This window comes from Coregonus lavaretus, assembly GCF_964263955.1.
Source record: "Coregonus lavaretus genome assembly, chromosome: 19".
In the NCBI taxonomy this organism is placed as follows: Eukaryota; Metazoa; Chordata; class Actinopteri; order Salmoniformes; family Salmonidae; genus Coregonus; species Coregonus lavaretus.
In genome coordinates this window covers 36,084,409-36,098,836 of record NC_140006.1, presented here as the reverse complement: position 1 = coordinate 36,098,836, position 14,428 = coordinate 36,084,409, and the positions used below count along the sequence as shown (strand labels likewise).

The window sequence follows — 14,428 nt, the reverse complement described above, 5'->3', positions numbered from 1 at the left end:
TCTGGCCTGGTCTCTGGCTTGGTCTCTCCTTGGTATCTGGCTTGGTCTCTGGCTTGGTCTCTGGCTTGGTCTCTGGCCTGGTCTCTGGCTTGGTCTCTACTTGGTCTCCGGCTTGGTCTCTGGCTTGGTCTCTGGCTTGGTCTCTACTTGGTCTCTGGCTTGGTCTCTACTTGGTCTCTGGCTTGGTCTCTGGCTTGGTCTCTGGCTTGGTCTCTGGCCTGGTCTCTGGCTTGGTCTCTACTTGGTCTCTGGCTTGGTCTCTGGCTTGGTCTCTGGCTTGGTCTCTGGCTTGGTCTTTGGCTTGGTCTCTGGCCTGGTCTCTGGCTTGGTCTCTACTTGGTCTCTGGCTTGGTCTCTACTTGGTCTCTGGCTTGGTCTCTGGCTTGGTCTCTACTTGGTCTCTGGCTTGGTCTCTACTTGGTCTGTGGCTTGGTCTCTGGCTTGGTCTCTGGCCTGGTCTCTGGCTTGGTCTCTCCTTGGTCTCTGGCTTGGTCTCTGGCTTGGTCTCTGGCTTGGTCTCTGGCTTGGTCTCTGGCCTGGTCTCTGGCTTGGTCTCTACTTGGTCTCTGGCTTGGGCTCTGGCTTGGTCTCTGGCAGGGTCTCTGGCTTGGTCTCTGGCTTGGTCTCTGGCTTGGTCTCTACTTGGTCACTGGCTTGGTCTCTACTTGGTCTCTGGCAGGGTCTCTGGCTTGGTCTCTGGCTTGGTCTCTACTTGGTCTCTGGCTTGGTCTCTGGCTTGGTCTCTACTTGGTCTCTGGCAGGGTCTCTGGCTTGGTCTCTGGCTTGGTCTCTACTTGGTCTCTGGCTTGGTCTCTGGCTTGGTCTCTACTTGGTCTCTGGCTTGGTCTCTACTTGGTCTCTGGCAGGGTCTCTGGCTTGGTCTCTGGCTTGGTCTCTACTTGGTCTCTGGCTTGGTCTCTACTTGGTCTCTGGCAGGGTCTCTGGCTTGGTCTCTGGCTTGGTCTCTGGCTTGGTCTCTGGCTTGGTCTCTGGCCTGGTCTCTGGCTTGGTCTCTGGCTTGGTCTCTGGCTTGGTCTCTGGCTTGGTCTCTGGACTGGTCTCTACTTGGTCTCTATTTGGTCTCTGGCTTGGTCTCTGGCTTGGTCTCTACTTGGTCTCTGGCCTGGTCTCTGGCTTGGTCTCTGGCCTGGTCTCTGGCTTGGTCTCTGGCTTGGTCTCTACTTGGTCTCTGGCTTGGTCTCTACTTGGTCTCTGGCTTGGTCTCTGGCTTGGTCTCTGGCTTGGTCTCTACTTGGTCTCTGGCCTGGTCTCTGGCTTGGTCTCTGGCTTGGTCTCTACTTGGTCTCTGGCTTGGTCTCTACTTGGTCTCTGGCAGGGTCTCTGGCTTGGTCTCTGGCTTGGTCTCTGGCTTGGTCTCTGGCTTGGTCTCTGGCTTGGTCTGGCTTGGTCTCTGGCCTGGTCTCTGGCTTGGTTTCTACTTGGTCTCTGGCTTGGTCTCTGGCCTGGTCTCTGGCTTGGTCTCTGGCTTGGTCTCTGGCTTGGTCTCTGGCTTGGTCTCTGGCAGGGTCTCTGGCTTGGTCTCTGGCTTGGTCTCTGGCTTGGTCTCTGGCTTGGTCTCTACTTGGTCTCTGGCAGGGTCTCTGGCTTGGTCTCTGGCTTGGTCTCTGGCTTGGTCTCTACTTGGTCTCTGGCTTGGTCTCTGGCCTGGTCTCTGGCTTGGTCTCTGGCTTGGTCTCTGGCTTGGTCTCTACTTGGTCTCTGGCTTGGTCTCTGGTTTGGTCTCTGGCAGGGTCTCTGGCTTGGTCTCTGGCTTGGTCTCTACTTGGTCTTTGGCTTGGTCTCTGGCTTGGTCTCTAGCAGGGTCTCTGGCTTGGTCTCTGGCTTGGTCTCTGGCTTGGTCTCTGGCCTGGTCTCTACTTGGTATCTGGTCTGGTCTCTACTTGGTCTATTAGTGCAGATACTAGAAGTGAGGATACAAAGGGCCTAAGAGTTTCTGAGAAAACATTGGTGTCATGGACATGGAATTTACAACTTTGGCTAAGCTTTTTAAGGGCCAGTGTCTCACACCCAGAATAATGGAATTTTAAAGCATTTAAGCAGTAGTAGACTTAATCTGGGTCCAGGAAAACATCACCAAAAATTCAAATTGCAGACTCTAACACAGAATTGGGCTTACTTTTGACCCAGATCAAAGGACCAAGCATTCTAACAAAGGTCATGGATGTATGGTCTTGCTAGTACTGTATTATTCATAAAGAAAAAATAATGGCACCAAACATCAGTTTTCCACAGCTGTCAGAGTGGAGATTAATTGGAGCTATTTTCATTTAATGAGGTGTAAAGTGGTACCTGCCGCAAAGCCTTCTCGTTTGCCCGGGAGACAAAAATCACTTTGTCTAATTACAAGTCACCTGTCACTGTCACCTACCTGTGTGACGCTGTGATTTACTTTCAAGTAAAAGCCAGTGCTCTGCACTCAACGAGTCCCCTTACATAAAGCAGGACTATCATAACATGTTATGTATTTATGGAAGTGGGTAGAAATGTCCTGTATAACCACAGATTTAAGATTACATGACCTGGAAATGCCATGTAAATACTGTTAACTGCACAGGTGGCTGATGGCACCTTAATTGGGGGGACATGTTCATTGTAATGGCTGGAACGAGTTGGAATGTGTTTCCATGTGTTTGATACCACTCCATTCACTCTATTCCAGACATTATTATGAGCCGTCCTCCCCTCACCAGCCTCCTGTGGTACACTGTATGCCCTGAAATACACTTAAAGTAAAAGTTGCCCTTTACCACAAATCTAGGATGCCCCCCGTTCTGCTGATACAGGGTCAGATACTTTTCATCCCCCTAATGGTTAAGGGAAGGATAAGGGATAGGGTAAGCTGATTCTAGATCAGTGGACAAGGGCAACTTCTGCGTCAAGCGTATCACTTTTTATGAAATAATAACATGACATTCAAGCAGCATGGAAGACATCCAAGGCATTTCCATGTCATGTAAAGGGGACTAGTACAGCTGCTCAAGGGGATCAATATTTAAAGACAGCTCAAGAAGTTTCTCTCCTCTCCAGCAGTTCAGGTTATGACAATTTTTCTTTCTTTGCCAGTCAAATCAAATCAAATTGTATTGGTCACATACACATATTTAGCAGATGTTATTGCGGGTGTAGCGAAATGCTTGTGTTCCTAGCTCCAACAGTGCAATAATATCTAACAATTCACAACAATACACAAATCGAAAAGTAAAATAATGGAATTAAGAAATATATAAATATTAGGACGAGCAATGTCGGAGTGGCATTGACTAAAATACAGTTGAATAGAATACAGTATATACACACATCAGACCGAAGAAGTGCGGATGGTTGTGAATAAAGGTCCTTTATGAAGAAGTGTAGCTATAAATACACACTTCCTTTCAGGCACAGACAGGCTGCTTAGATGTACCTCTCTACCACATTGTAATACTGTAGTATTGTACATTTTATATAGTACATTTGTAATAAAATAATAATAATGTTATAATGTCTTGTATGATGTATTGTTTTATGTATGATGTAGACTGTTGTTTTGTTGTGATGTAATTCCTGTTTGGACCCCAGGGAGAGTAGCTGCCAGCTAATGGGGATCTTAATAAATACTAACTCTCAAAGTGAGAAAGAGTATGAGTGCATTCTGGGTAGGAAGACATTCATAGAAGTCAAACCAGTTATGCCAATCAACCACAGCCTCAAATCAACAGCTATTACTGTGCAGCATGTCAGTGAAGCACCATGAGCCCATAGCATTGGGTTCTTTTGAAGGATGATTAGGATGGGGAAACAGGAAAGTGGTCTCTCTACCTGCGTAGGGGACAGGGGCGTCCTTGTCCAGGGCCACCAAGGGAGGATCCAGCAGGACGGTGTCCATGTTCTCTGTGATCACCCCATGGTACGACGTCTCGATCCACGGCTTGTGCTTGTTCACTGTGGAGAAGAAAGAGGAGGAGGAGAAGGGGTGATGAGAGAGAGAGAGAAAGAGAGAAAGAAGTTGTCAGTCGATTTTCTCTTGCACAGTTCCAAACTTTGTGAGGTTTACATGACCATGAAAAGAAAAGCTAAGCAGTACAATCAATAACCATGAAGCTAATATGCATAGACTGTTCTATTTCTCTCTCTAACATCCCAAGGTATATGACATCGCTGTCCCAAACAGTATCCCTGTGAAACAAACTCATTTATCTGATTTTAGGTCCTGGTGACGTTGCTTTTGTTTGCCTCACAGATACAAAAGCCCTTGATCAATGCACACATCTAAACAGACTAAAATACAACTTAAATTGCCCACAGGCAAAGCTCACTGGGTGTGACTTTTTCGATTTAGTTAGCAAATATGTGAAAAGGCCTATAGTCAAAGAACCAATCAGGATGTAGAAGCACAGTGGCTAGGTAAAACTCCCTACAAAGACAGCAACTTAGGAAGAAACCTAGAGAGGAACCAGGCTCCGAGTGATGGTCAGTCCTCTTCTGGCTGTGCCGGTGGAGATGATAAGAGTCAGCCATTTAGGCCAGATCGTTCTTGAAGACATTTACACGTTCATAGATGACCAGCAGGGTCAGATAATAACCACAGTGGTTATAGAGGGTGCAACAGTATAACACCTCAGGAGTAAATGTCAGTTGGCTTTCATAGCCGAGAATTCGGATGTTCAGAGTGAGACAGAGTGAGACAGAGTGAGAGAGAGACAGAGTGAGTGAGTGAGTGAGAGAGAGAGAGAGCAGGAGAGAGAGAGAGAGAGAGAGAGAGAGAGAGAGAGAGAGAGAGAGAGAGAGAGAGAGAGAGAGAGAGAGAGAGAGAGAGAGAGAGAGAGAGAGAGAGAGAGCGAGAGAGAGAGAGAGTCGAAAACCGCAGGTCCAAGACGAAGTAACACGTCTGGTGAAACAGGTAAGAAGATCACTTTTAGATTAGTGCTGCCCATCCACTGTAATTTAATTACTTCCTCGAAACCCACCACACAATTCCTCTGACAGAGTAAATTAAAAGCTTTCCTCACTTTTATGTTCAGAGACACACACACAGGGTGTACACACACACGTACACACACAGGGGAAATACGCACACACATGCAAGCGCACAGGCGGTCATGTACAGTGTACACTGGGGCGCTCAATTTGGAGCTGAACCTCTTATGTTTATCACCTCCCATATTGGATATTAGCATGCTAACTCTCCAACAGCCCCATAAACTGAGTAAACATCCCAGCAGTAAAAACATTTGCAAGATGGCGGCATCATGAACCACAAAACTTGACACATTCCGGTCCAATAAAAAGGCAGAAGCATAACTCTGCAGCAGGGATGGACCTGGTAGCTTTCCATTAGTTCCTATCGGGATGCTATAAACGGCCCCTGATGTGGGTTAGATAGGTTTTTCTAGCTTTAATAAGGTTAGAAGTGTCTCTGAGTGCAATATGCTCTCTCTGTCTGTAATGCCTCAGCCATTACCCATGGGGGCATCTGTGGTCATTGTGCTGCATTATAGTGCACTGTGATGGGAGCTTATTCAATTAGTGTAACATGCCATCTATATGCAATCTCTGGCACAGGCTGAATATAAAATGACAGTGAATGTCAGTATCATACATCTACAACATTTATGTTAGCTTTCCCACAATTATTTTCTGTCATATTCCCAACTGAAATGAAAATGATATTGCTTTGTCTGATTAATCATGTTACTTAAAAAGACCTGTAATGTCTGGCACAACAACAACAACAACAATAAATGTCTACAGTGCAGGTTTGATTGAATTCCAAGTGTTCGCCAATAATGTACTGCGTGTAATCCCAGTCTAAAGGCATTGTCTGATTAGAAGAACCACTGATAGAAAGTCAAGATAAAGGGAAGACATACAAACCGAGGAAGAGAACATGAAAGGGTTCACAAACAATTCACAGAGAGAGAGAGCGAGAGAGAGAGAGAGAGAGAGAGAAAAAGAGAGAGAGAGAGAGCGATAAAGAGAGAGATAGAGAGAGAGAGCGATAAAGAGAGAGAGAGAGAGAGAGAGAGAGAGAGAGAGAGAGAGAGAGAGAGAGAGAGAGAGAGAGAGAGAGAGAGAGAGAGAGAGAGAGAGAGTCAATACACAGACACACAGCATTCAGCTGGGAACAGTATCTTGTTTTTCTAGACTACATTATTTATCCAGCAGAATAAATAAATCCACATTTCTAATAAAACCTGGTTGAGCATTAGGGAAGGGACCTGAGCGTGTGTAAATCTGCACCGTGACCTCCCCGTGCCCTCGTATAATGAAAGTCCCAGTCAGCATTCTGGCTGGTAATTAAACATTGAGACCCACGACACAGAATCGGCGGGATGGATGGAAAATGTTACAGTGTTCCCTCGAAATGATGCAACACTAATCTGTGACCAGAAGACACCCTGCTGTAATGCTGGGCATTGTAACCTGGCTACCTGGGCGTGACCAGGACATGTAGCAACAGTGTGAGGGGGAGACAGAGACAGGGAGAGGGAAGAGAGAGGGAGAGGGAAAAGGGATGGAGAGAGAGACAGTGAGATCAGAGAGAAGAGGGATGGAGAAAGAGAGCAAAGAGATGGAGAGAGAGAGAGAGATGGAAAGAAACAGAAAGACAGAGAGAGGATTTGTTTTGGGATAATTGCTTTGTCTAATTATATTTCCTCACACCGTTTAATTATATTTCTTCACACCGTTTAATTATATTTCCTCACACCGTTTAATTAAATTCCCTCACACCGTTGCATACTATTTAAACTTTGTGCAAGAATGATGATCAACAAAACTAACCTTTCCAGGGTATGAAACTGGATCTGTAATTAAGACTCAATACAAAGACATCAATGGTTTACCACATTCTGCTATGAAGGGACAACATTAACTCTGAGCCTATGGGTAATGGCATTTAAATTGTTGGTCTCTCACAGCTACTGATTTCAGTGTAATGGCTGGGATGCGTCATTCTGGGCTGTAGCGAAATGACTCCCACACTTGATCTCACTTTCAACCACTGGGAATGATGTGCTCTTGAACGCAACACATTGCACAGTGATATGCATAAGGGAACAGGGATTATGGTACTGTCGGTTAAGATGGTTGCCTCGGGGTGCTAAAGGGTACATTCACAATGTCAAGAGCTCAGGGAAAACAGGTGTTAATTGCGACTAGAGAGTAGCAGACCCATTAGGATATGGCATGTGAGCTACCTAGCTACACTTAGTGACGTCACACATTTCTGCATATGTGTGAGCTAAATTGGATTTGATGTCTGATCGCCAAAGGGTTTGATCGCCAAAGGGTTTGATCGCCAAAGGGCATCAAATCCCCCATATACAGTAAAGCCCCAACTCTACCACCCCCAACTCTCGTGCAGGATCAACCAATAAATCACACAGTACAGAACGTAAGGATTAGCAAATCCCCATGACCAAATCGACTATCCTCCTTTTAGCTGCCATTGAGCTAAAGCTAACCCAATCAGACTGGCGTCCGACCCTATTTCCAACGGCAGCATTAGGGACCGACTCACTCATTTCTTTAGCACAGTGAATATCCACTCAGAGAAACAGTCAAGCAAAACATTTACTAAATGACTAATAGGAAAAGAGTGATTATGCATATTGACTCGAGACGCGCCAATACCTGCACATTAAGCAGAACTGAGTGAATTGGAAGGAGCCTGGGGGTCATTTTCAGATACATTAAGCCCAATAAAGATGCTTCCCAATCTTTAGTTCAGCGTTCTACATATCTACAGGGACATGACGATATTGGCCAGTGTTGTTCTTAAACACTCATTAAAGAGGCCATAAACTCTGGTCTTTATCAACGATGAGTCATACAAACCTACTGCAAAGACAATTAGCTCTAGGAGATTCTGAATTAATTTACTTGCCATAATCAGGTCCCCTGTAGCTCAGTTGGTAGAGCATGGCGCTTGCAACGCCAGGGTTGTGGGTTCGTTTCCCACGGGGGGCCAGTATGAAAATGTATGCACTCACTAACTGTAAGTCGCTCTGGATAAGAGCGTCTGCTAAATGACTAAAATGTAAATAACAATGTGAGGGTGGCTGTCTACAATGTAGATATTGTACTGAAAGACACAAGCGTTTTTTGCTGCCTGCTTAATCAAATAATGCGTCTCCATTTTGCCTTAGAGCAGGTGTCATATGAGGACACTGTGGTATATGATGGCACTGTGGTTTATGAGGACACTATGAGAACACTGTGGTATATGAGAACACTGTGAGAACACTGTGGTATATGAGAACACTGTGTTATATGAGAACACTTTGGTATATCAGAACACTGTGGTATATGAGAACCCTGTGAGAACACTGTGGTATATGGCAACACTGTGGTATATGAGAACACTGTGGTATATGAGAACACTGTGGTATATGAGAACACTGTGAGAAAACTGTGGTATATGAGAACACTATGGTATATGAGAACACTGTGGTATATGTGGTACATTTGTGTAGGAAGGAGGAAGGAGGAGGTCGTCGGGTAAGCTTGGCGTCGGGTAAGCTTGGCTTTATACATAGCTTGGGCTTTGTCGAGTAAGGCTTAAACTATGTATTTAGATTGTAGTTAGGTATTGTAGGTAGTTATCGTGGGTTGTTGTATGTAATTATTGTAGGTTAGTATTGTATTCGGCTGTGCCTGGTGTAGCACGAAGCTAGCTAGCTAACCCACCACCTGGACTAGCTGGCGAGTAGCTATTAGCAACGGTATAGTTGTTTCACGCCTGAGAGTGCCTGTAATTACGCCAGCTGGCTGCCTACAATAATTAAATACAATAATTGCCTACCATTCAGCTGTTTTCTAACCTCATTGTCTGAACCGTTAACGTTAGGTAGCAAGTGGCTACTGTGCTTGAAATTTAGCTAGCTTGTTGCTACCTGGATAGCTACTAGTAAACAATAGCTGACCGAGCGAACAGACGCGAACTGGCTGAGTCAATTCAGTGGCTAGCTTTGCACTTGGCTAGCTAACAGTAGCTGCTAGGGGTAAGTCATAACCTACATTTGTGTTTTGTTTTTTACATATTGATAGCCCGAGTCGTTCAAGGAATTCGGGACATGGGTGACTAGTTAACGTTAGTTTGGCTCTCTCTGTGTGTTCGTGCCGTGAAAGGAGGGGTTCTTCTTTGTCTGAAAGCAATGGCTAGCTAGTTTGCTAACTATTCTAGCTAACTAACTGGCTGAATAAGTTGATGACGGACTCGCTCAAGCTGTCGGGACTAACCCACAACGTTAGACACGGACACGAACGATCTGCTTGCGTGTTGATACACTGGTGGTTTGTTGTGGCCGAGTATTGGCGCTAAACCGTGTTGTTGGAGTCCGGCATGCTAGCTGGCTGTGGCGTCTTATGACTAAGTGCCCGGACGATTTTCACGGAATAATACTGCACCTAGTTAGCTAGCTGAATAAACTAAGTTAGTCTATTCCTAGAAAACATTGAACCGCTGTAGTTTACAACAATTATAGTTTCTGAGGTGGAAGTTGGGAGAGTTATATTTGGGAGTTGTGGTGAGGGAGGCCCCGCTCTCTCCTTTCCCAGATGTTTAGTTCATTTCATTCCGATCTCCTCTGCATTATTGTAGCCATCTGCTGCAGCCTGTCAACTATGCCTCTGCCTATCCCTGTTCTCTCCTCTCTGCACAGGCTACACAAACGCCTCACACTGCGTGGCTGCTGCCTCTCTAACCTGGTGGTCCCTGCACGCACCACCCACGTGGAGTTCCAGGTCTCAGGCAGCCTCTGGAACTGCCGTTCTGCTGCCAACAAGGCAGAGTTCATCTCAGCCTATGCTACGCTCCAGTCCCTCGACTTCTTGGCGCTGACGGAAAAATTGATTACCACTGAAAACACTGCTACTCCTACTGCTCTCTCCTCGTCTGACCATGTGTTCTCGCATACCCCGAGAGCATCTGGTCAGCGGGGTGGTGGCACAGGAATCCTCATCTCTCCCAAGTGGACATTCTCAATTTTTCCCCTGACCCATCTGTCTATCTCCTCATTTGAATTCCATGCTGTCACAGTCACTAGCCCATTTAAGCTTAATATCCTTGTCATCTATCGCCCTCCAGGTTCCCTTGGAGAGTTCATCAATGAGCTTGACGCCTTGATAAGTTCCTTTCCTGAGGATGGCTCACCCCTCACAGTTCTGGGGGATTTCAACCTCCCTACGTCTACATTTGACTAATTTCTCTCTGCCTCCTTCTTTCCACTCCTCTCCTCTTTTGACCTCACCCTCTCACCGTCCCCCCCTACTCACAAGGCAGGCAATACGCTTGACCTCATCTTTACTAGATGCTGTTCTTCTACTAATCTCACTGCAACTCCCCTCCATGTCTCCGACCACTACTTTGTATCCTTTTCTCTCTCGCTCTCCTCCAACACTACTCACTCTGCCCCTACACAGATGGTAATGCGCCATCGCAACCTTCGCTCTCTCTCTCCCGCTACTCTCTCCTCTTCCATCCTATCATCTCTTCCCTCTGCTCAATCCTTCTCCCTCCAATCTCCTGATTCTGCCTCCTCAACCCTCCTCTCCTCCCTTTCTGCATCCTTTGACTCTCTATGTCCCCTATCCTCCCGGCCGGCTCGGTCCTCCCCTCCAGCTCCGTGGCTTGATGACTCATTGCGAGCTCACAGAACAGAGCTCCGGGCAGCTGAGCGGAAATGGAAGAAAACTAGACTCCCTGCAGACCTGGCATCTTTTCACTCCCTCCTCTCTACATTTTCTTCATCTGTTTCTGCTGCTAAGGCCACTTTCTACCACTCTAAATTCCAAGCATCTGCCTCTAACCCTAGGAAGCTCTTTGCCACATTCTCCTCCCACCATGGTGCTTGCCTACGGAGCTGTGAGGGGAACGGCACCTCCGTACCTTCAGGCTCTGATCAGTCCCTACACCCAAACGAGGGTATTGCGTTCATCCACCTCTGGCCTGCTGGCTCCCCTACCTCTGCGGAAGCATAGTTCCCGCTCAGCCCAGTCAAAACTGTTCGCTGCTCTGGCACCCCAATGGTGGAACAAGCTCCCTCACGACGCCAGGACAGCGGAGTCACTCACCACCTTCCGGAGACATTTGAAACCCCACCTCTTTAAGGAATACCTGGGATAGGATAAAGTAATCCTTCTACCCCCCCCTTACCCCAACCCAAATTTTTTTTTTTTTTAAATACAAAAAACATTGTAAAGTGGTGATCCCACTGGCTATAAGGTGAATGCACCTATTTGTAAGTCGCTCTGGATAAGAGCGTCTGCTAAATGACGTAAATGTAAATGTAAAATGTAATGACACTGGTATTTGAGGACACTGTGGTATATGATGACACTGTGATATTTTGGGACACTGTGGTATATAAGAACACTGTGGTATATGATGACTACAGAAAACAGAGGGGCGAGCTCGCCCCCATCCACATCGATGGGGCTGTAGTGGAGCGGGTCGAGAGCTTCAAGGTCCTCGGTGTCCACATCACTAAGAAATGAACATGGTCTACACACTCCCACACAATTGTGAAGAGGGCACGTCAGTGCCTCTTCCCCCTCAGGAGGCTGAAAAGATTTGGCATGGGCCCTCTGATCCTCAAAAAGTTATACAGCTGCACCATTGAGAGCATCTTGACTGGCTGCATCACCGCTTGGTACGGCAACTGATCGGCATCCGACCGCAAGGCGCTACAGAGGGTAGTGTGTACGGTCCAGTACATCACTGGGGCTGAGCTCCCTGCCATCCAGGACCTCTATACATGGTGGTGTCAGAGGAAGGCCCAAATAATTGTCAAAGACTCCAGCCACCCAAGCCATAAACTGTTCTCTCTGCTACCGCACGGCAAGAGTTACCAGTGCACCAAGTCTGGAACCAACAGGACCCTGAACAGCTTCTACCCCAAGCCATAATACTGCTAAACAAGACTGCTGAATAGCTAATGAAATGGCTAACTGCATTGACCCTTTTCTGCACTAACTCTGTTGCACTGACTCTCTGCACACACACTGAACTCTACCCACACACGCACACATACTTACACTGACATCCCAACACACACACACACACACACACTACATACGCCCACACACACATAGCACCCACACACATGCATACTGACGCCACACCCACACACATTCACACGCACATTCACACTCACCACATACGCTGCTACTACTGTCTATTATCTATCCTGTTGCCCAGTCACTTAACCTCTACCTATATGTACATAGCTACCTCAATTAGCTCGTACCCTTGCACATCGACTCAGTACTGGTACTACCTGTATATAGAGCCATTTAACCTTTACTCCTTATTGTTATTAGGTATTCACAGTGTATTTGTTCCTTGTGTCACTATTTCAATCTTTTATTTAATTTTGTATCTTTATCTTTAACTCTGCATTGTTGGAAAAGGACCTGTAAGTAAGCATTTCACTTTTAGTCTACATCTGTTGTTTACGAAGCATGTGACAAATAAAAATGTACTTGAATAGGTATTTGAGGACACTGTGGTATTTGAGGACACTGTAGTATACAAGGACACTGTGGTATACAAGGACCGTGTGTCAGGAATATTGCATAAGGGTGATTGACACCATCCAGGGCCAGGCTGGACTTTAACAGTCCCTGCTGCCAATAGAACCCCCTGGGGAGAGTGGAGAAGGAGAGTGACGGCACAAGACTCATACTGATTTACCTCCTATCTGTTTGTGTGAATGCCCTCGGCTCTACTCTAACCACCAGAGAGAGAGTACACCAAGACCTGGGTAGCTCCATGTTGAGACTGAAGAAAGTAGGACAGCATGTTTGGTGAGTCAGGAGGATTGTTTGAGCTAGGATGTGTCAACAGTTTTGGATATTGTTGGTGGCAAAAGTGTCCCCAACAGAGATTGCCTTCCCATGAATATTTGAAAAGTAAGGCATCCATATTAGGAACCCTCCTAGTGAACAGATACAGTGCTTTGCAAAAGTATTCATCCCCCTTGGTGTTTTTCCTATTTTGTTGCATTACAACCTGTAATTTAAATTGATTTTTCTTTGGATTTCATGTAATGGACATACACAAAATAGTCAAAATTGGTGAAGTGAAATGAAAAAAATAACTTGTTTCAAATAATTCGAACAAATAAATAACGGAAAAGTGGTGCGTGCATATGTCTTCACCCCCTTGCTATGAAGCCCCTAAATAAGATCTGGTGCAACCAATTACCTTCAGAAGTCACATAATTAGTTAAATAAAGTCCACCTGTGGGAAATCTAAGAGTCACATGATCTGTCACATGATCTCAGTATATATACACCTGTTCTGAAAGGCCCCAGAGTGCAACACCACTAAGCAAGGGGCACCACCAAGCAAGCGGCACCATGAAGACCAAGGAGCTCTCCAAACAGGTCAGGGACAAATTGTGGAGAAGTACAGATTGGGTTGGGTTATAAAAAAATATCAGAAACTTTGAACATCCCACGGAGTACCATTAAATCCATTATGAAAAAAATGGAAAGAATATGGCACCACAACAAACCTGCCAAGAGAGGGCCGCCCACTAAAACTCACGGAGGGCATTAATCAGAGAGACAACAAAGAGACCAAAGATAACCCTGAAGGAGCTGCAAAGCTCCACAGCGGAGACTGGAGTATCTGTCCATAGGACCACTTTAAGCCGTACACTCCACAGAGCTGGGCTTTACGGAAGAGTGGCCAGAAAAAAGCCATTGCTTAAATAAAAAAAATTGCCAAAAGGTATGTGGGAGACTCCCCGAACATATGGAAGAAGGTACTCTGGTCAGATGAGACTAAAATTGAGCTTTTTGGCCACAAGGAAAACGCTATGTCTGGCGCAAACCCAACACCTCTCATCACCCCGAGAACACCATGTTTTTCATCGGCAGGGACTGGGAAACTGGTCAGAATTGAAGGAATGATGGATGGCGCTAAATACAGGGAAATTCTTGAGGGAAACCTGTTTCAGTCTTCCAGATATTTGAGACTGGGACGGAGGTTCACCTTCCAGAAGGACAATGACCCTAAGCATACTGCTAAAGCAACACTCGAGTGGTTTAAGGGGAAACATTTGGAATGGCCTAGTCAAATCCCAGACCTCAATCCAATTGAGAATCTGTGGTATGACTTAAAGATTGCTGTAAACCAGCGGAACCCATCCAACTTGAAGGATCTGGAGCAGTTTTTCCATGAAGAATGGGCAAAAATCCAAGAGCTAGATGTGCCAAGCTTATAGAGACATACCCCAAGAGACTTGCAGCTGTAATTGCTGCAAAGGGTGGCTCTACAAAGTATTGACTTTGGGGGGGTGAATAGTTATGCATGCTCAAGTTTTCCATTTTTTTGTCTTATTTTTCTTGTTTGTTTCACTAAAAAAATTATTTTGCATCTTCAAAGTGGTAGGCATGTTGTGTAAATCAAATGATA

At 45.9% G+C, this 14,428-nt stretch overlaps 1 protein-coding gene across 1 annotated transcript in view; it reads right to left on the bottom strand.

The window, feature by feature from the left end:
• LOC311147062 (calsyntenin-2-like) overlaps window positions 1-14,428 on the bottom strand; it is a gene marked incomplete at its 5' end in the record, with an annotated part of 260,551 nt that overhangs the window by 153,631 nt on the left and 92,492 nt on the right. The window contains one exon of the mRNA XM_084183679.1: window positions 3,820-3,942. Within this exon, the coding sequence (XP_084039805.1) occupies window positions 3,820-3,942 (123 nt within the window). The remainder of the gene's footprint in view (window positions 1-3,819; window positions 3,943-14,428) is intronic.